Here is a 23,703-nt window from a genome sequence, read left to right on the forward strand (position 1 = left end):
AATGATTGAAATAAATCTATTAATTTCCTTTTAGTTGCGTTTTTATGAGTCTTTGTTTGACTTTTGGGTCATCATTTACATAAAGAATGCAGGATTTAAGTTGAAAATATTTTCTTTCTCACAGCTAAAGTAACACAAAAAATTTTTCTATTCAATTCATCTATAAAATAAGTAAAATCCTGAATGTGTGCAGAATGGGGACTTATTTCCTTTCTCAAATAGTAATTCAATTATTTTAGAGCCTGCATATTTTGAAAAACTTTTTTTATTGAAGTTTTGTAGTGTTTCTTTTTATACGAGGTAGAGTCAATAATTTCCCAGAATGTTTGGCTTCATTCACGTAGGTGTTCATTGGTGCAGAAATAATTTTTTAGACATTACAGCACTAATGACCAAATCACACTGCCCCATGGAATTCTTTTCTGGTGTTGCCAGCGTTAGCTGCAGATCATTTCTGACTAAGAAAACTTTTCATTCATCAGACTTTGAAATGCTGTCTTTAGAGTGGTGTACAAGCATCAAATTCTGTATTTTGCTTGAGAAATCACCTGAAAATCTCGAGGTGCTAAGGAAAGCATAAGGAAACGATTCCGTTAAAAAAAAACCATTTGTGTATGAGCGGCATGTTTTTCTGAAGGTCGCGCAAACATCAAAGATGATCCTTAGACTGGACGCCCCACCTCTTCCACCTCAGATGTTGTTGAATAATGTTGCCTGCGTTTGAGAAATCGTGCGTGCGGACAAACAAATATCCATTAATGCTATTGCCTCTGAACTTAAAATTTCAGATGGGAGTGTTCACAGCCTTCTTCATGATGATTTGAAAATGCATAGTGTTTGTTTGCACATGGTTCCAAAACTGTTATCGCTTTAACATGTGGAAGTGTGAGTGAACATGTGCAGGGATTTGATTGATTTGCCGCATGAAGATGACAACTTCTTGAAGAAAATCATAACAGGTGATGAGACATGGTGCTTTTTTTACGACTCTCAGATAAATCGTCAGTCAAGTGAATAGTGAGTAAAAGCATCTCTAAGGAAGGAGTTTCGCTTAGACAAAAGCTGAAGGAAAGTAATGTTGGAAGTGCATACTATGAATTTATTCCTGAAAGCCAAACTGTGAATGAAGAACTTTGCCTGGAGATTCTTAAACCACTATGATATGCAATTAGACGAAAACAACCTGAAAAATGGACAACAAACATTAGGTTTCTTTTACACAGCAATGCTCCTACTCATTGTGCTCTGGTTGTAAAATAGTACCTTGCCAGGCATGGTGTTGCCACTCTAGAACACTTGCCTTATTTTCCTGACCTAGCGGCAGCAAATTTTTACCTGTTTTCATGGCTAAAAATAAAATTGAAGTGAAACCGTTTTATGGATTCAGATGAAGTTATCAAAAATGCAACAAAGCAACGGAAGGACCTTTAAGAAAATGGATTCCTGGAATGTTTGAGTAGTTATACGAATGCAGGAAGAAATCTGGGAAGGCAGGAGGAAAGTACTTTGAAGGCCAATAAACTAAAATTATTCTATTTTTTAATAATTTGTAATTGACCTATTTCGGCAACTTTTTGACTCTACCTCATATTATTTAACTAGCAACTATTGAAAGGCAACAACTGCTGCACAGTTTGCAAATAAAAATAACTAATTCAATTACTAAAGCAAGCATACATTTTAAACACTTTTTTCATTGATGTTTTCTTAGTGTTCCTTCTTATATCATCTAACTAGCAATTAATGAAAGGCAATAATGCCATGCAGTCATCAAATAGAAATAACCGAATTAATTGCATAAAGCCTACATATATTTTAAACTTTTTTTTAACTTAAGTTTTGTAGTTTTCCATCTTATAACTAGCAATTTATCTAACTAGCAGCTAATGAAAGGCAAAAAATTTTTTGCAGCAACCAAATTAAAAAAAGTGGGAAATAAAAATATTTTACTTAAAACATAAAAAAAATTTAGCTTGTGGCGCCAGGCATGGTGCGTAGGCGCCAAAAGAATCAACGGGATTACAAACACACGATCGGCAACCTTGGAACTGCCCCAGTATTTAAGAAGCTTCGAAGCCCAGTATGGAACAGCCCCCTCAAGCTACTGAATTTGACAGATTTCTCAAAAATTAGTTTTTCTAAATAAAAGGTATTGTGTAATTGTTCATGCAAAAGCCCTTCTCTTATGCCTTACTATGTATATTTTTATAATTTTTTTGTAGTTTTCCCTCTTTTGAGTTAATTTTAATTTTTAAAAACAAAATTAATGTTTTTTTCTAATTAAAAAAAAAAAAACAAGCATTAATTTTATTTTTGAAATAAGTATTTTATAAAAGTCATACAATAAATATATTATTAAACAAACACAAAAAAACTATTGTTATGAATTAAGAGTTATTTATTTATTAGAATTGCTGCTCTGAAGAATTAACAGAAAAGTTTAAGAAATGCAACAATTTTTGTTGAATATTATAATTAACCGAAAGTTTAAAAGCAAAATTTAATTTTAGGCATTCAAAATCAAGAGATGTATTTTCTGTAAAAAATACTATTTCTGTTACATTTAATTTTACATTATTAATATATAAATTTGTTTTAGGTGTTATTCTTGTTAATCACATATTTTGAAATTATTTCTTAGGGCTATGATATTCACACTTCATTCGCAGATGCAGAGCTCAGATCAAAAACGAGTATTTCGTCCAGCACCACCTGGTGTTAGAAAGATTGTAAATACTTTTTTCTCTTATTTTTCTTTGTAAATACTTTTGTTTATATTTTTCTTGTCTCTCTATTTTTTTTAAAATCTTTCTTTTAATAATTTAAAGTTTAAATTTGATACAGATATTGTTCTAACTCTAATTACAGATACTATCAACAAATATTGCTGAAACAAGCATAACAATAAATGATGTGGTTTTTGTTGTAGATTGTGGAAAAGTAAAAGAGGTACTCTTTTTCAAGCTTAATTAATCTTAGTAAAAGATTTTCTTTTTAATTTTTTAATGTTGTCATGAAAATCTATGTATTTTTTTAATTAAAATTATTTTTCAATGTTTATAGCGAACATACGATGCAATAACTGGTGTAACACATTTAAAAGCTGGTTGGATATCAAAAGCAAGTGCTATACAGAGAAGAGGTCGAGCTGGACGCTGTAGACCTGGTCTTTGCTATCATTTATACAGTAGATTGAGGTTTAATAGTTTCCGTAGATTTCAAGTTCCTGAAATCCTTAGAGTTCCTATTCATGAATTATGTTTACAAGCAAAACTTCTGGCTCCCCCAAATGCACCAATAGCTGATTTTCTTGCTAAAGCACCTGATCCTCCTCCTTTTATGGTAACAAGAAATGCTGTCACCCTGCTGAAAGTAACTATTTTTTTTCTGATAAAATAAATTTATGATTGTGTGTTTAGTCATTAAATGAGAAATAGTTGTTTTATAACTGTTAATTTAAAATTATCCTTTTTATTATTTTTCTAAAGTAATTTTTTTTGTTATCAAATACAGTGAAACCTCCTGTTATGGACACTCCTGCAAAACGGACGCCTCTCAATACGGACATATTTTTAATTCCCCAGGAATCTTCTATGAATAAACCATTGCGTACATTCTCCGCAAAGCGGACACTCCCGTAACCGGACGCGGACAGTCATTTTGGTCCTGAAACGTTGTTTTTTATCTCTACAAACCGGACACTACTTTTTCTAAATAAATTGCAAGCTAAAAAAATTCAACTTTTCACCATTTTTAAAGCATGTAAATAAAACTTTTTGCCTTATCCATAACTAAAAATATTGTTAAGCTATTTCACCACCGAAAAATCAATCTTTCTCCTGTCACCTTGCCTTATCTTTGTAAAGAAAGGAGAGAAAATGGTACTGCACTCCTGAAATAATTCTGACATCCGCATCTTTTGATCTTTTCATCTGGACCACACAGGTTATGAGATCCCTCAAGTTGAAATGACTTCTCTCAATGCTTCTTCCCCATTGAAAATTTCTTTAATTTTCTTATCAATTTGAAGACTGTATTTAACACAACTGGGTTAAAGAAAAGAGAACAGAAGTATAATCTTTGAGGTGTTTATATAAATGAAACATTTATTCAGACACTTGATAGCTGATCAATTGTGAATAATCATCTCCATAGGTCCTCATGACTTACAGGTATGCATTACTTTTTTTTCTGTGAATCATGGGAGGTTTATTTTCCAAGAAGGTATTAACCATGTTCCCTATCAAATGATAAGTAGGTGTAAGAGGATGTGAACCTAATAATTGAAACGAACTGAGGACAGTACGCTCTTATTTGGTAACATATGTCTAACTTGAGTATCTATGCTAATAGGAAAATTATATTTATTTATCTGTAGCTACATCCAGAATTATGTATTTATATATTCTTTTTTATCTTTCTTATAATTTAAATAAATATTCTTGTAGATATTTACAGTATCCTTGTAGATGTTATTTAATTATTTCTACATCTTTGAGAATATTCTAAAAAAAATTTACGGTGTTAAATTTCGTTATTAGAGTACCCTTCCCGTAAACTGACAACTCTCATAAACGGTATGAATGTCCGCTTAACGGAGGTTTCACTGTATTTTAATATCTTTTAATTCACGCACACATACATTTTAAAAACACTTTGCAATGTTGTTTTTTATTATGCATACAGTGTAAAATTTTTAAACATATTTAAAGACAAAAGATTATTTGAACTATGTTTTTAAAAATTTTTTGTATTCTTCTTTTGTGTTTTATCAATTTTTAAAATTTCTTAAAAGTTAAGTTTGAAATAAATTAATAAATGCAGTTTTAATGTAATAATGAAACTGCAGTTTAATTATAATAAATTAAACTGCAGTTTTATTATTAAATGGTTATAATTCATTAATAGTTCTAGTAAATTATTTGATTGCTGAATGTAAAAAATTGCTATTTTTTAGACAATAGATGCTCTTGATCCTTGGGAAGAATTAACAGAACTGGGTTTACATTTGTTAGATTTGCCAGTTGACCCTCGTCATGGAAAGATGATTCTTTATTCAGTAGTTCTAAAGTGCTTAGATCCTGTACTCACAATTGTTTGCTGTTTGTCTTATAGGGACCCATGTAAGTTACTTTACTTACAACTTTTCTAGGTTGAGGTTTAAAAATTCTTTATTTTTATATTTGTGTGTGTAGTTTATTTTATAAGTCTGTTCATATGACATGACAGTTTGGGTCTTTTCCTATATTGGCATTTTTTTTTCTATTAGTAAAAAAATTATAGAAAAAAAATATAACTAATTTTCTTAAAATTATTTAATGCACCTATACATTTTTGTCGTGTTTGTTTTTATTATGCATTTTACTGTTTTTCTTTATAAAATATGTTATTAAAAATTGTATTATTGTTTAGGAAAAAAATAAATTGCCTGTGCACAATAATTTAACAATGTTGTGAAAGATATTTTGTTTGGGTAAATTTGGTAAAAAGTTTTTTTGTTTTCAATTTTTATCTTTTAACTGTAGTCTATAAATAGTCATTCTACAAGTATTTTAAAGAAATTTAACTTTAAATGAATGATTTAAAAACATTTCCATTTAAATTTTTTTATATTCACATCTCATTCTTTAGTTTTAATGCTACTTTTGTGGTTTTTAGTTTTAATCCCATCTCAACCTGCTCATAAAAGAGCTGTTGCTCTGGTGAAACGAAAATTTGCTGCTGAAACAAACAGTGATCATATGGTTTTATTAAGAGCATTTCAAGTAAGTTGAATTTTGTGTTATATAATAGGTTTATATTTGTGTAAAAGTTTATTAGACACAATTACAGACATATTCTTGTGTCCTACAGAGTTTATGTAATTTTTAATAACCGTATAAGTTATTTATAAAAAACCTGTTTTAGGCTTTCATAGAGTATTTAGATTTTATTTATTCTTAAAATTAGTTATTTTACAGCTAATGTTTATTACAGAAGAAAGTTCTATAAGCAAGTTAATTTTTTACACATATGTCTAAAATATTATGGCTTACATTAATATTCTGGTATAAAAATCTTGTTTCAAAATTAGCTTTAGAATTTTACAATAAAAGTATTTTGAGATTACTAAAAACTTTCATGCAGAATACTCTATTGATTCTTAAAGCATTTTCCAATTTATTATTTCCAATTATAGTGCACATTTTAACATAACTGTGAAGTAAATTTAAGAAGAAAAAAAACATATCTCCCTGAATGACACATGTTCAAATAATTCATCTTTCATATGTCAAGTGCCAATTTTAATGTTTTAAAGGGTTCACTTTAAATATGCTAATTAATGCTAACTATTAAGGAATCAGACACAAACACGTATTTTCTCTGAATAAACTAATTTTTTGCCATCAAAATATTGAGGGGGAACTGCAGTCTGGAAAAATATAGATCTTATAGTTTATTCAGGAGAGTAATTGAAAGTTTAGAAACTTCATTGTTAAATCCATTTGTTGTATATTTCACCATATCTTGGAAATTTTTTAAGCAAATCAACAACTTTTCACATACAATCATAAAATTAATTATAATTTCTTTTTAATCTTTAGAAATTTTTTTGATTTAATAGTTGATAGTGAAATTTTGAAATGTAAGGTATATACATTTTTGTAATAATTTTAATTATGTAATTTTAAATGATAAAATAAAAAGTTTGAATGAAATTTATCAAAATGTTCTAAAAAATTAAAAAAAAAAAATTATAACTTGAAACTATTTGAACAATTTTGTTCAAATATCATATTTCCTCATTTAAAACTACATAGTTTAAAATGATATTTAAATTAATATACCTTACTGTAAATTTTTTGTTTACCATTAATTAAAAAATATGAAAGAGTTATTGTTAAACATTTTTTTGTTGCATAGAGTTATATTTGTATAAACAAACTTTATAATTAGATTCAGAAATTTTTGATTCATTCATATTTTTTAAAATATGCAGAAATTGAATTTAACATTAAGAGTGCCCGAACTTGTGATTGTTCTTTTATCAGAATCAATATTTTATAGACTATGACTACTACCCATATTTGGACAGTTAGTAATCAAAATCAATGATTGACCTGAATTATGAATGACTGATTCACTCAAGTTTAAGGCTTTTTAATTTTAAGGGTCTGCACATTTAATGAAAGTGTAATATCTATAAAGTCTGGAAAAATTGCGCATCTGTAATGCTTTGAGTATAATTGTCATTATATATCTCATTAATCATTGAAATGTATTTAAAATTTATGTTCATAAAGTTTTTTACATAACTTTAATAATTCTGATTGTTATGATATTATATAGTTATCAAAAATTTATTTCATCTAAATTATTTGCTTTTAAATGAATGCAAAATGTGTTCAGTTAATATTTATTAGTAGTTATATAAGAAAGGTGTGTTAAAAGATTCTAAATTATATACCCATGACAATGCGTGCAACTAAGATGCACATGACACAAATTTTGGTGACATGCAAAAAGTATGTATTGAAAACTCAAATACTAGTGGCTATCAAAGTGGATTCAGAAACACCGTTTTGGGTACCATTAAGACATTTTCTAGGAAACTAGTGTGAGTAATGCTCCTTCATTATTTAAGTAAATGTCGTAATGGGGACAGACTTTTTATTAAGAATTGGTGAGTTTGATCAGTTGTAAACAGAGAACCCTAGGTAAATTGCAAATTACCAAGTAAATTACTGTAGATATTGCTACACTATGTAATTGAAGAAAAATAACAGGGGGCTTACTGGGCACTGATCAACAATAAACCGTAATTCAAATGGCACACTAATAAAAAACGTTTGATATTTCTACAGTAGGTCATATATTTTTTGTTCATAAAATCTTGTCATTAATAATCTATAAACTTCATAAATTTTATTTGTTTACTTTAGAAAAATAAAGTTTACATTTTTGATTTAAAAAATGATTTGCATGAGTAAAAAATTTTAATGAATTATTTTAGGCATGGCAGAAAGCTAAGAATGAAGGCCAAGAAAGGAATTTCTGTAGTCGGAACTTCCTTTCCCATGCTACCATGGAAATGATTGTTGGCATGCGATCACAATTGCTGGGACAACTTAGAGCTTCCGGATTCATTAGGGCCAAGGGAAATAGTGATATCCGAGATCTAAACAGCAATTCTGAATGTTGGCCTGTTATCAAAGCTGCTATCTGTGCTGGAACTTATCCTAATTTAATACGTATTGATCATGAGCGAATGCAGTTGATCACTCAGTGAGTCAGTTTTTAAAATTTTTTTTTCACAAATAAATTCAAAGCACCAATCAAGATTCTAAACATATCATTTTCGTAATCATAATTTTGTAAGTGGAAGTAAAACACTTGACTTCCACAACAACATTCAAGAATTTAATAATTTTATGCACAAGACATTGTTAATAAGGTAACCATAGTGATTATTAACTTGCTTACATTATTTGATAGCAAGATGATTTTATTATTTATATATTGTATGGCTGTTGCGTTAATTAGTTCTAAGTTTTAGTTACTTTCTACAAATTTTAATTTCTCAAGTGTTTTGAATTTGTGGGGGAAGAAAATCAGATGGAAGATCTCCAAAAGGTTTTTTTTTGTTTGTCGCAATTGTTATATTGTACTATAATATAAATGTACTGTTTAAGTTTCGTAACTGCATTAACATTACCAAAGTTACGGAATACTGTAAATAAATAGAATCTTAAAATGTTATTATATATTAGTTCATTAAAAAAACTTCAAATCTTATTTTTATCTATTATATTACAGAGTAAAAAAAATAAACATGCCAGTTTTATGTGAAACAGGAATATTCTAAGTTCATTTAATTTTTTCTGTATGAATTGCATGTATTAAATAAAATATCCCCATTTCTAAAGTGAAACATTAATATCAAGCGTGAAGGAATCTATACATTAGGTATTACTTGCACTTTATTAGTTTGTGTGTAAAGCAATGAATTATGAATTTAATATTAATTCCTGTTTAAAAACAAAATTAATGAAATCAACATAACAATAATTGCACAAGCTATATACACATATTTTGAGGATTAAGAGAGAAGAGAGACATTCAATTTTGTAAAAGTTTTTGTTTCTTTATAAATTTGTTTTGTATTTTGATGCATCAGTACCCTGATAATTTGTCGAATATATATTTATCTAAGGAATGCAATCATGTTAGTAAAAATTATCAGCTCACTGATCATTTTATATTCACTTTTAATTTACATTACTAGCAGCTGCTTTTTCTATTTTTTTTAAAAAATAAATATCATTGTAAAATACACACAAAGCTTGCTTGTGATCTTATGAATAAGTGCTTATTTCTCTTAATTTCTATATGCAATGTCTCAAAATTGAATAAAATTTCCATAGCTACAATTCTGTGGCTGTGCAAAAAATATAAAATAGAATTTTTTTTTCAACCTTCACTAATTTTTTTTCTTTCTCTTAAACATCAAAACTGAAATGCTTTTGATAGCATGTTTATTAATTATATTGAGATTGAATGTTACATTACATTATTGATTAATAAGATAATTTCAAAAGATAATGCAATATATACGAGGTATGATCAAAAAGTATCCGACCTTAATTTTTATTGGTCAAACAAACGCAGCTATGGGGGCGGGGCTCGATGTGTGGTTGTGAGCATGCCTAGTGCGCATGCTCATTTTTTTCTACAGCTCCAATACAAGTCAGTCGGCGTCAGGCCATTCATGATTGAACAGGTGCAAGTGAGTGTCGTCGGATTTTTTTTTTTTTTAAAATGTCAGAAAAAGTCGAACAGCGTTATTGCATAAAATTTTGTTTTAATCTTGGTGATTCGCAAGTGGAAACAATTCGCAAGATTAAACAAGTGTTTGGAAATGAAGCGATGGGCACCACACAGATAAAGGAGTGGTACAACCGCTTAAAAGATGGCCGCTTATCAGTTGAAAGTGAACCACGCTCAGGGAGGCCCTCAACATTGAAAAATGATGCCATCATTGATCAAGTGAGGAACCTGGTGATGCAGAACCGCCGAATCACGATCAGAGAGCTTGTAGACGAGGTGAGTATTAGTTTTGGTTCCATTCAATCAATTTTGACTGACGACTTGGGTCTCAGGAGAGTCTCAGCAAAGTTTGTACCAAAGCTGCTAACATTTGAGCAAAAAACCCTTTGTCTGGAGATCGCACAAGACATGCTGGAAACTGTGAACGGTGATCCCGACTTTATGAACACAGTGATTACAGGTGACGAGTCATGGGTTTATGGATATGACCCAGAAACCAAGCGCCAGTCAACACAGTGGAAGCATCCTTCATCCCCGAGGCCCAGAAAAGCAAGGCAAGTTCGCAGCAATGTCAAGGTCATGCTAACTGCCTTTTTTGACTCCAGTGGCTTAGTACGCACCGCACGGTACTACAATCACCAAGGAGTGCTACCAAGAGGTTCTGCGTCGCCTTCGTGACGCAGTGAGGTGCAAGCGCCCGGATCTGTGGGCAACAGGCAGTTGGAAGCTCCATCATGATAACGCTCCCGCACATTCTTCCCATTTAATTCAGAACTTCTTGACAAAACACAGCACACCGGTGGTTCGTCAACCTCCCTACTCTCCTGACATGGCTCCCTGCGATTTTTGGCTTTTCCCAAAGCTGAAAATGCCACTAAAAGGGACCAGATTTCAGACCAGAGAAGACATTATGCAGAATGCGACAGACCATCTGAGAGCCATACCGAAGGAGGACTTCCAGCGATGCTTTCAACAGTGGCAGAAGCGTTGGGAGAAGTGTGTGGCAGCCCAAGGGGACTACTTTGAAAGGGATTTGTATTAAATAATTATATCATAATAAACGTTTATTTTATGAACAAAAGTCGGATACTTTTTGATCACACCTCGTATATATTTGGAAATTTTTATTGTGTTAGCAATGTAGAAATAGCATTCTTTGCTGCAGCAGATTTGAAACATTTTGCGTTTTGAAGTTTTTAATATATTAAAGATTTCAATGGAAGAAATTGTAAAATTTTTACAAATGTACTAATACAAATTCATACAGAGTTATCTATATATAGTTTACATTTGTGCTTTTTTAAATTTTGTACAAGTTATGTTATGTAGAAGCAAAAAATTTGGTATGCATTAAATATAAAATGTTTATTTGTGCTTCTTTTCATTACACTTGTGCTTTTATTGTTATGTAGATTGATTCGTATACAGCACAAAATTAACCCTTTCTTTTAATTATAATCATATGTATATAAAATAAAATTTTATACCGTAATTGTTAATGCTCTAAAATGAACCACATTTTTTGTAGATTTTTAAAGTTTTACAATATTTAAAATGGCATTGTATAAAAAAATTGACCGTACTGTTTTATTATGCTAATAGTTTAAACATAGCTATTGCTAATGTTATGAATCAAAATCTCTTGAATTGGTAATTCCTTAGGTTTTATTGAAAGCATATTTTTTTTTCAATTTCTTTCGTTTTAAGTTTTTAGCAGTTAAGTTTTTTTAATTTATTAATTTAGCAGAAATTAATTGTCAGTTTTTTGCTTTTCATATATATTTTTTATGTTAATGTATTTTTATTTGCTTATATTTTTCAAGGAAAGAATCCAAAGTCCGATTTCATCATTCTTCTGTTCTGAACAAACTTCCTGTATCATCTAAACAAACTGTTGCCAAATTGCGGAAACAAGTAATAGATGAATTACCTTCAGATTGGTTGTTCTACGAAGAAATGATGCGTGCTGGAAGCACAGCTCATGCCCAGAATTGCACTGTTGTTTCACCTATCACAGTTGCTCTTTTCTCTGGTCCTGCTCGTCTTCCTCTAGATGCTCTTCATGAGCCCGATCAAGGTACAATCTTGTCTTTATGCAAAATTATAGCATAATTAATGCATTATATTTCAAACTTTTAATACTTTGTTTTTATTAACTTAGGTTTTATTAACTATTATTGTAGGTTGTCACACAAACAACCCATTTTTGAAAATGTTTTAATGTATGTCTCTGTAATTACATGAATTATTAAAGCATATGCATGATTATAGAATATGTTAAATTATACATTGTCTAAATACATGTAAATTTCACAGAAAGTTTTATTTTTCAAAACTTTTTTTGATGTGCAAATTTTGCAAGCAAATTCTCATTTTGGGGATGGAATTGTAAATTATTATCAGTCATTTTTCTTATTAGCATTACTGCTAACAATTAAAAAAAAACAAAGCATTTACCTATAAAATATTTAACTACTGCAGCTCGTCTCGAAGGATATATGGAGGAAGAAGATAGTGAAGATGATACTAAATATGACAGTCAGAAAGCTATGTTTAAAATTGATGATTGGATATCATTTAGGGTGGAGCCAGAGGTGATGCTATTAAATAATTATTAACCTTCTTTGATGTTGTAAATATTTGGTATCTAATTGAATTAATTTTATTGCATTAATTTTATTGATTGAACTAGTAATAATTCTAAATGCACTGAAACCTCTCGGAAGCAACTTCTCTCTTTTCCTTAATAAAATGGTTGTTGATGGTGGTTGGTCGTTCTTAGAGGTTACTCCCATTGACTTCGAAGGTACATGATTTCTCACAAACAATTTTAATTTTAGTCAGCGCCTGTTATTTTCTTAGTGCAGAAATGCCACTTCTGTTGGCTTCAATTAGAGATGGATCAATGAATAAAATTTAGCGTCTATAAAAATGATCCCAACTGATATAACTGTGTGTAGCAACAAATTTACCAATTATGAATGATAAAGTTTTTTTAAATAAATAAATAATTATGTTTTTTTTTGTTTACGTTTGTATTTAGTTTTGTATCGTAAAAATTAGCTAATTTTAAATTACGAGGAGAGGTTTGTTTGTATGAAATGTTTTTTTCTTCTAAAATAACTTTTTTTTCAACTCTAAAATAAATCATCGATAACATTGTCTTTAGTGCACTCTGACTACAACATGAGAAAAGAGAATAAGAGCCTCACACAAATATTTTGAATACATTTTAATCTACTTATTTGTTTTGTTAAATTTTTTGTTTTGCTATTTTTCCGTGTTTTCTTATTTGACCCTTTTCCGCATTTGGTGCAGATGTCTCCAAAAGGTTTTCATTAACATAAAGTGTGTGGAAAAAATTTCATGCCTCCTAAAAGTGATTGTAAATAGAGGTTCCATTTCCTGAGGGTTTCACTATATATGGTTTCACAAATTTCTATGTTTGCTGTTTTAATAAAAAACATATGTTTAATAAGGTGAATATATTGAATATTAGTTTTGGTTAATCTTGCCTATCCTCCACACCATTGTATTCTGATTTCTTTCTATATTACCATAAGTGAAGGTTAGGTCTTCTGTAAACATGGTTACAGAGAGGGGGACAGTAAAGTGAGTGGGAAAATTGTTTAACCTTCAGCGCCTATGCTATTGATGAAAAGTATAGTAAACACATTTACTGTGAAATCCTGTTTATCTTATTAAAAAATATTGATAATATTTAAAGTGTAATAAAGAGATATACTTGTACATGTTAAAAATTTGTGAATCTGCAGAATGACACTCTCTTATTTTCGTCGGTCAAATTCAAGTCTGTCTGACAGGTAAAATGATTTCACTGAAGTGATGATGAATCCCAAGTTTATTTCATCACAATTATAAATTTGCTCTCTAGCATGTGACCGCAAGTTAAATTTAAGCACCACAGTGAGAACAAACAAGATAAAACAAAACAAAAGTACACCTTTTCTTTAAATGGTTCAAAAGGATTGCAAATCAAGTCAAATTACCACTAACAAACAGTGATGAATACCAGGTTGAGAAGCAAAAGACCAGTATTATGAAACGAACAAATCATTACTTACAATTATTTTCCCACGGGGATTGTTACTAAAGATTTCATTTGAGTTCAAGTTAATTTTTATATTATTTTTTTTCAAATTTATTAACAAAAATATTTAGAAACAATCTAATTATTATAATTTTATAATTATGATTGCAATTATCTCATATTTATTTTGTAACAAATAAATTTTATGTTTGTTAATAAACATAAATTTTTGCATTATGGGTTTAAAAACTCAGCTAAAAATGTTGATAATGGTTTAATATTATGGTTTCAGCTTATGTAAAAAAGATAACCTATTTTTAAACATTTTCTAGTTCATATTAATCTTTGCCTTTAATAATTTTGGTGTATTATATTTTTGTTATAAACAAGTTTGACTGTAATCTTGTACAATTTCTTTTTTGAATAATTTTTAAATTCAACAATTTAATATGTATTTTATTATTTTTGTTTTACAGATTGCTCGTCTGATGCTACAGCTACGTCAAAAGTGGCATGCTTTGTTTTTAAGGCGTATCCGTGCGCCATCAAAACTCTTGACTCAAGCTGATGAAGCTGTCATACGAACTCTTACTGGTGTTTTAATAGCTGAAGATGCAGCTCTTAATCTGCAGCAACCATCTGGCATTGGTCTGCGGCAAAAGCAAGCTTCTGATTACAATTCTAGTCCAAGTCATAGAAGCTCTGGTTTTCATAATTCAAATAGTTCATATTCAGTGTTGGGTAAGAAACACGCAATGTTTAGTAAAATTATCTAATATACTTATATAGAAAGCATACTATGTATTTCTTCAATAAACTAATATTAATAATATTAGTTTTTAAATGTAATTAAAACATAAATTATAAATGTTTTTATTATGCTTGGATAATAAATAATCAACTTTAGACAATATACAAGTCTTTGGTCTCAATAACTACAGGTTGCCTTAGGGGAGTGGTTTACTTTTCAAATGTTTAATATGTACTTTAATATGAATAAAAATAATATTCTTAAAAAAAGGCTCTTACATCTCACCTTGATAGCATGGAAAGCTGATGTATTTCTAATTAGTTTAAAATGTATTTCTAATTAGCTTAAAAAGATCATAAAATACTAGGGAAAAAGGAAAATTTTTGTGCTAATAACCTAGAGTAGGGTAGCTAAAAATCTGGTTAATTTTTAGGCCTTTTTTTAATTAAGTATTCTAGTGTCATACTTTTTTACTTAAACTCCTTCCCTAAAAGCTGTTAATTTTTCAATGCAATGTTGACATTTCTCTAAAAAAGTTTATTCACTGTCATGTTTGAATAATTTTTATTTTCAAATGCAATTTTTGCTTAAATAGTGACTTAAATTTATTTTTTGAACTGTAAGAAAAAAGAAAGAAGTTCTTAATTATTTTTTTCAAGATTTTTAGATAGAGTATAATAAATAGTCTTTTTCTTGAAATTCTTTACCATGTTTTGAATTATTTTAGTTCAAAATTTTGACCTTAATGCTTTTAAGATTATATTGTTGGTTTTTCCTTTTTTTTTTCTTTTCATGTTTTTTTTCTCTAATGCATTGATATATGACATCATTATTTTTTAAAATTCTCCCATGGAATAGGACAAGCTGGAATAAGCAGGAGTTTTTTTTTGTTCTCATAAATTAAATATAACCCTAGTAAAGCCACCTGGCAATTCTTAATGCTTAGCTTATCCTTATTATAACTTAAAATGATTAAAATGAACTCAGATTTATTATTATTGCCTTTAAGTTTATTATATTTGTTACTATTGTATCGATTTATTACTGTTGTACCATAGAAGAGTCCTGAATCCCCAAGGTATTGCTTCCCAATAAGGTGACCCAAGTTCGAATCTTAGCAATGGCTGGCCAATTAAAATACTGCACTTGAGCTCATACCAATCACTGTAGATATAAATTTATCTACTGTGGTATTGTAAGAACCCTCTTGTTTCATGTTTTTTTTTCTAATGCATTCATATGACATCATTATTTTTAAAAATTCTTCCATGGAATAGGACAAGCTGGAATAAGCAGGAGTTTTTTTTTTGTTCTCATAAATTAAATATAACCCCAGTAAAGCCACCTGGAAATTCTTAATGCTTAGCTTATCTTTATTATAACTTAAAGGGATTAAAATGAACTCAGATTTATTATTATTGCGTTTAAGTTTATTATTATTTATTACTATTGTATCGATTTATTACTGTTGTACCATTGAAGAGTCCCGAATCCCCAAGGTATTTGCTTCCCAATAAGGTGACCCAAGTTCGAATCTTAGCAATGGCTGGCCAATTAAAATACTGCACTTGAGCTCATACCAATCACTGTTGTTATAAATTTATCTACTGTGGTATTGTTAGAACCCTCTTGTCTCCAGATAAGCCATGGGAGGTTTCTGTGATTTCTGTCTTCATGTATTGCAAATGTGGCTTAATTCTATCAAAAAGTCTACAGTAAATTTTCTCAAAATGTTTAATCCAGGGGTTCCTTTGCCTTCTGGGTTAGGTTCAAAATGGCTAGACAATGGGAGTTGAACACCAATATTTCTAAATCTAAAAATGGATCTACTGCTCAATGCCAATTATAAAGTAAAATTGAATCACTAAGGTTTTTCTTTTTATAAGATTACATGTTCTATCATCAGTTACAGAATTTTAATTTCTTCTATTTTTTAAGACATATATCTGCATTTGCTGCTCTGATTTAAGAGTACTGTAGTCATTTCAAAAGTTTAATTAAAATTACTTTAATTTAGTTTAAAATTAGTTTAGATGAAGTTTTAATTATGAAATAAATTTTATTTTTAAATTCTATATTTTCAATATAATCTTGATTACTACTAAATGAGAAACTTTTATTGTTAATGTTGAGCATAATAATTTGAACTGTATAATTATTTATTAAGTTTTGTTGAAATATTTTTATTAAAAAAATGTTTAATCATCAATTAAAAATATAAATAATCATTAATTAAAAAAACATTTAGTTGAAAAAACATTTAGTTGAAAAACCATTTAATTAAAATAATCATTAAGATATTTATAAATCTCTTTTATTTGTTTTCTGTGTGTATTCTAATTTCAAATAAATCCCAAATTTTTGGAATCTGACATCTTCGTACTGCTTCTACATCTGATTATTGATGTACAAATTCAAATCAACAATATTTTGTTTTTTTAAAATTTTATCTCATTCGATGATTAAAATAGGTTTTATCATACTCTGAAAAATGCATCATTAATTATTTCGTCCTAATTAAGAGGCTCTGTTTTTACGTAAAGTGTATTGAAATCAAATTATAGATATTTACAAGAATATAAGTACACAAGGATACTTGTAGTTTTGTTCATTTTCAAGAATTTTAATGTAATTTTGAACTGAACTCCTATTATAAATTAGTTAAACGATAAAATTGAGGAAGCATAGTTTAACAGAAAATTTTAAAAGTGAAAAAAGACAGTCTTGCTGCAGAACAGGAAAAACTCAGGAAAATCAGTTAACCAGACAGCAATGATCTTAAAATTAACCTTTTATATTTCCACATTATAGTAATTTTGTTACCAAATAATTTACATTTAACAAAGGCATTTTTGTTGAATATAAAAACTATTTTTTTTAAAAATTGCTTTAGTAAGAATTTAAATCTTGGTTAGATGTAGGTCACCTATTTGTTAATTTATGATTTTTTAGCATCATTTGAACAGAATATACAGTAAAAGTTCATTACAATGACGATTCTTAATAGCAAAGGAAATTTCTTTCAAACTCCAAAAAAAAACAGAAGATTTTTTTTTCTTTCTATTGCACGAAGGAAAGATAATTTGGTCAGTGGTTTCCTTTATTACCATGATTCAAATTGGAAGAAGAAAATATGGATCTCAGACTTTTGTATTGATGCCTGATGTAAATAAAATCTTCTTTCATCTTGCATTTTTTCCATAATTTTGTCTATATATTTCCCTGAAAACAATGTTTGTTGTTGCAGTGAAAATCTAGTTATTTTTAACTTGCGATAAACATGCAATTTTTGTTCCTTTAATGCTAGTGTTTCAAAACTTATAATACCAGACCTCTTCTAATATGCCATATTTGTTATATCAAGCTTTCACTGTAGGTGAATTTATAATTATTTTCATTTGTCTTAAAACTATTATAAAAACGAATAATCTATGATAGATTTTTAATAATTGCAGCATCACCTTGTTGCCCAGAGGATTCACCAATGATGGCCGGAAATAGTGCATCTAACTGTTACAATGTTGTTTACAAAAATCGTGGTCCTCAAAGCCCAATGCGGCAACCATATAACAGCATGCAACAAATGCCTGCTAATATGGAGTATGGACATCCTACTCAAACTAATTCAAGAGTTCGTTATTTCATCATAAAAGCAAACACATCAAGAGTTGTAGAGATATCAATGGCTAAAAACATTTGGGCTTTTACTCCAACCACTGAGAGAAAATTGCTATCAGCTGTTAAGGTATAAGTTGCTTTTAAAATTATTAAGCCTATTCTGGTGTTTCACTAAGTAATCCTTAAAATTATTAGTTTGGCATTATTAATTGTAATATTCATTAAGACTTTATAATTATATATACTTAATTTCAAACCTTGGTGGCTCAAGGGATAGAGCGCTTGCCTTCCAATGACGTGAACCAGGTTCGAATCCCACCAATGGCTGGTCAATGCCAATCCGCATCCGGCCAGCACCGACCACAGTGCTGAGGTGAAATATCCTCAGTGGTAGACGGATAATGGGTTAGAGTCCCTTTTCCCTCAGGCTAACCGTGGGAGGTTCTCGTGGTCTTCCTCTTCATGTAACGCAAATGCGGGTTAGTTATCAAAAAATCTTCCACAAAGGCATATTTCTCCTGATACTTGATCCAAGAGTTCCCTTGTCTTCTGGATAGGATTCAAAATAAGGCTATGGAGTTGAAGATTAGTAGTCGTAAACCAAAAAATTGTGTCTGCTGTTCAACGACAGTTATAATATATATACTTACTTTATTGTGGCATTATTAACATTTAACCTTTCGAGCACAGCTGTGGTTCAAACTGTGGGTTATTTTACATTGTATACCATTTTCCTGTGTACTGACAATTAAGAGAAACTCAGTTTTAGAAGTTTAATCTTATTGCTAGAATGATTTTGTACGTTCCTATTTTAACCAAAGATGCTTTTTGACACCTTTGCATTCAAATGTCAAAACTATCAGAGTATCAAATCGTCGGATAATTTGATTAATATATTTATTGATATTTTTGTGTGTATTACTTTGTAGCTACATTGTTATTAAATTTTCTTTGAAGCTAGTCAGTTCAATGATCTATAACTTTCTGGAAAACCAGCAAATATTTAAGTTCCATAGCTTCTGTGTTTTCCATTAGAACTGAAATCAGATTCGCTAATACATATCTTTACATGATATTTGATTTAAAATGGTGCTGATTTGATATTTATGTGTAACATAGTTTTAAATTTCGATGCTGTTGAGAAATTTTTACAGTGTCAAAAGATTTCTTTTATATCCAGGATGAGCTCTAGGAAAATGATATCCATGAACTAATTTAACAGCTATTGCATTAAAATTCATAAATTAGTTGATGAGAAATAATAAAAGAATAATTTGAAATTAAAACTTTGGAAAGTCAACATCATTTGCTGATGCTCAATATTTAAAGCTCTTATTTATTTGTTAAAAATCTTATTTTTCTTTCTTAATAATACATGCTGCTTTAAATACTTAAACATAAGTGCTTACTTAAAATGAAAAAATTCTTTTTGACAGGAAGGCAAAGAAGTCATTCTGATATTTTCTATCCAAGGAAGTGGACATTTCCAAGGATTTGCACACTTTACACATCATCTTTCTAATCAGAAACCACCAGAATTCAGTGCTGCCAATCTTGGTACTTGCTATCAAATTGAATGGATGAAAAAGTAAAAAATTTAAAGAATCAATTTTTTAAAAAAAACTGTTTTTTATACAAGTGACGATTTAATTGTTTGTTTAATAGATATTCTGAACAAAAACTACATTTTATCATCAGTAGACTATAAATGATAAATGCTTCACATGTTAATTAAAGAAATCAATAGTTAAAACTTTGATTCATATATAAAGCTCTAGTTTTAAGTAATTTTTAATTTTAAAATTTATTTAACTCAAAAGATAATCTTTAAACTGGTGCTAGAAAAAAAAACACTATCGAGCTGTATAATGTAATTATTGTGGTATAGATATAGCAGTCAATTTAAACATTTATACTTACTTTTTATCTTATGTTTAGATTTTTTTCTTGTTGTTTTTTTTATATTTTGTTTATATTACATGATATGAGGCACCCACTTAATTTGTGTTGATTAATTTGAGATGATCATTAATATAAAATCATATATATTATCTCGCCTTCAATTAAATAGTAAGTTATGTATTATTTGCGCTTTAATAATTTTAACATGCTGCTAAAGTAAAGTTTTCTTAGTTTTTTTTCAAATGCACACGAAAGTTTCTTCTACTCTCGAAGGAAGATGAGATGTCTAAAATTTAATAAATCATATTGTATAGTTAAATAAAAGATTGAAAGAAGATATTTGAGAAATTTGAATTTAAATAAAGTAAATGTCTGTAAACCACCACATTCTGCTAAGATTTTGCATGTGGAGGTATGCAATTTCCAAAAATTAAATTCTTTTTCATTTAATTTTTATGTTTTTTCCCGTGGATCCATTTTTTCTGCTTGATGTGTATTATCAACTTAATTTTTCCAAAATTACAAAAATTTGCTATGTTGAACTGGGGGACCATCCACAAATTTTGCAAAAGTGAACTTTTAAGACTCTTCTGTAATATTATAAAGATAAAAAAAACTTACATTTTCCTATCTTGAAATTTAAGAAGGGTGACTTGGTTGTCATATACTTATTTACTATTTTTAGAAGATGAAATCAAACCTTGTATGATGGAGATTAGTCAAAAATGTATATTGCTCTTTTTATAGTTTATATAAAATGATTTTAAGCTAATTAACTATTTAATAAACATTGTATTTTTTTTAAGAAAAAATAGCAAATTGAGGAGTTGTTAACAAATTTATTAATTTTTTTAAATAAAGGGAGCGCTAGTATTTCATTGATCTAAACTTAACTTTTCCAAAATCTTTTCAATATATAGATATTTATTGCATTTAACCTCATTTTAAAATGAAATCTTATAAAAATTCATTTGCAGGGCAAACATTCCCTTTCAAAGTACTAGGCATCTTCAAAATTCTTGGAATGAAAATAGAAAAGTTCAAATTTCAAGAGATGGACAGGTACTCTTTGAATTTTTATGTTTGTGTATTATTTTATGAGATTAAACTTTTACAAATTCTGTATTTTTGTTGAAAATGAATATTAGCTAACTAGAATGCTATTTCTTAGGCAGGGGGAAATGTGAATCCCCCAAATAGTATTTGTATTGAATGTTGATCGTGATTAGTAACATTGACACGAGTCATGTTAGTATGAGTTTATGTGGCACCGAATGCATAAAAACTAGTAACGTTTTCTTATAAAGTAAAAAAAAAAATAATTATAAAAATACATGAATAAAGCACAAATGAAAGTGTATGAATTCTATATACTGTAGCATTGGTTCTATAAACAAGAACCTACCCCCTTGATAGATAAAGGTAAGAGAAATAAATTGTGATTAATGATGATATGATAGTAGAGTAAAGAAACAGATGTGGTTTAACTAACAGGGGCAAATTCTGAATCAATTTTTCTTCTAAGTTGAAAGCAATTAAAATTTTTATACCATCTCAATAAATTAATAATTCAAGATATGGATCTAGATTTCATATATTTTATGGTCCTTCAATATGGAGTAGTGCCTTTTTTTTTAAAAACAAATCTAAATATATTTAATGTAAAAATTGATAACTGTATCTACATAGTTTAAAATGTTACTTTACTTATAAAATAAAAATATTTTTATTTTATGTGATTTTAAAGTATGTACTTGTTTTTTATTCTCCCCATTTATATAAAATGTTCCACATTTTTTATGAAAAAAGTTTTTTAAATTTTTTTTTTATTTATTTCCCTCAGTTTTTGCATTATTTTGTACTAATTAAAAACTTGGTTTTGAATTGTTTGAGTTTTGACTGTAATTTAAATTCGTATGATCAGATTTTAAAGAAAAATTCTGTATAAAAATGTGTTAGGGCAAAATTAAATTTAATTTGTAGATTAATACCAAAATGGGGATAATTAATAAAAACTTAGCTGAGTTTTAAAATCTTTAGAATGTTAATTATTACGAAAATTAAGTAGACAATAATTTTTGAAATATTTATTACAATATTCTTAGATTTGCATTAAGAATATATATTTTTCTAGGAATTGGAACCAAATGTCGGGGAATCTTTATGCAAGCTTATATCTAAGTGTGCAGATGTGTTAGGGCCAGAATATACTAAAGTTCCAAGAAGACAGAATGCATACCCCAGGGAAAATTTTGACTCTAATCAGCTGAATAGAAGCCAAGCACACTGGGAGCAAAATACAGCTGCTTCATCAACATGGTACGATCCTGCTCCAGGATCTAATCAAAAATATTGGTCACCACCCAATTCCTAGATTGTTTTTTATAGTTTTTCCATTTTTGTGATATTTAGAAATCCTGTGATTTTTACCATTCTAAAAATCAACTAAATGGCATAGTGCTTCATTTTCTTTTTTAAAATTTAATGGTTTTGCAAAATAATGTTTTGGAATTAAATGTACTTGTAAAAATCTAAATCTCACCACCAAGTAAATTTATACAAAGTTAATAAATTTTGTTACAGTTGTGCGAAAACTTTGTTTAGATGAACCCTCTTGTAAGGCAATCTTCTTTAACAAAATAATTAAATTGTTTTTTTAAGTTTATATTCCATCTTCATTTAAAGTCTTGTTTTAAATTTTAGTTATAAAGTACTTGGTGGGAGAGATAAAATAAGGTAATCCAATGTAGGATGTAGTCGCACAACGAAATTGCAGTTCAATAAGTGTATTTTTCATTATATAAAACAATAAAATGTTTACTTGATTCTTTTTCATTGTTGTTTGTTACAGTTGCTTTCCTTTTTTTTTATCAAACTTTAAATAAATGTTTTTTTATGTAAGATGGAATTTTTTTGTTGCTGTTTTAGTATTAAATATCTTTAAAAAAATTCTTACAATTAAAATTAAATATTTCAGAAAATTCTTACAATTGAAATTATCTATTTCAGTTACACTAAAAAGTTCTTTTAGCTTTTTATACAAAGTTTAAAACATAATCAATTCTTGTTTTCATTTAGATATTTTTGTTTCATAAGGTAATAAATTTCTTGAAACCAAATACTGAGTAAGATTTCTGTTATATTTTGTTAAATATTGTAAAATTCATGCCTTAATGTAACTCAGATTTGATAATAATCAAGAAACTTCTTATATATATATGTCATTCTATCTATCAATTTATTGGAGTACTATGTTTTCCAATGTATAAGTCGATCTAGTGTATAAGATGTTCCCATATTTTTTACTTCAAAATGGTGAAATTTATGTACATTTGGTACTTAAGTTGACCCCTTAATTCATACTTGTTAAAAAAATATTTGTGCAACCTGATATAAAACTTTCTAAAGATTAAAAAAAAAAAAGATGAAAANTAAAAAAAAAAAAAAAAAATAGCAAACATTTTAACAAATAATTCAAAGATTTCTACTGCCTTTTCTAAAATATAATTCATACATAAATGAATATAATGGTAATGTTCTGATAAATTCTTAATATTCACATTTTTTGAAGAAC

General features: G+C 28.6%; 1 protein-coding gene across 2 annotated transcripts in view; it reads left to right on the top strand.

The window, feature by feature from the left end:
- Positions 1-22,964, top strand: part of LOC107456360 (3'-5' RNA helicase YTHDC2) — a 46,919-nt gene extending 23,955 nt beyond the window's left edge. For both annotated transcript variants that reach the window (XM_016074221.4, XM_016074222.4), the window contains exons 14-26: positions 2,642-2,729; positions 2,869-2,949; positions 3,064-3,372; positions 4,958-5,123; positions 5,659-5,765; positions 7,994-8,265; positions 11,631-11,884; positions 12,289-12,401; positions 14,335-14,599; positions 18,065-18,354; positions 19,664-19,815; positions 21,107-21,191; positions 22,264-22,964. In XM_016074221.4, coding sequence (XP_015929707.1) covers positions 2,642-2,729; positions 2,869-2,949; positions 3,064-3,372; positions 4,958-5,123; positions 5,659-5,765; positions 7,994-8,265; positions 11,631-11,884; positions 12,289-12,401; positions 14,335-14,599; positions 18,065-18,354; positions 19,664-19,815; positions 21,107-21,191; positions 22,264-22,503 — 2,422 coding nt within the window. In that variant the 3' untranslated portion in view covers positions 22,504-22,964. The remainder of the gene's footprint in view (positions 1-2,641; positions 2,730-2,868; positions 2,950-3,063; positions 3,373-4,957; positions 5,124-5,658; positions 5,766-7,993; positions 8,266-11,630; positions 11,885-12,288; positions 12,402-14,334; positions 14,600-18,064; positions 18,355-19,663; positions 19,816-21,106; positions 21,192-22,263) is intronic.
- Positions 22,965-23,703: the final 739 nt, after the last annotated feature.

Source organism: Parasteatoda tepidariorum, chromosome 7 (genome assembly GCF_043381705.1).
Source record: "Parasteatoda tepidariorum isolate YZ-2023 chromosome 7, CAS_Ptep_4.0, whole genome shotgun sequence".
Taxonomy (NCBI): domain Eukaryota; kingdom Metazoa; phylum Arthropoda; class Arachnida; order Araneae; family Theridiidae; genus Parasteatoda; species Parasteatoda tepidariorum.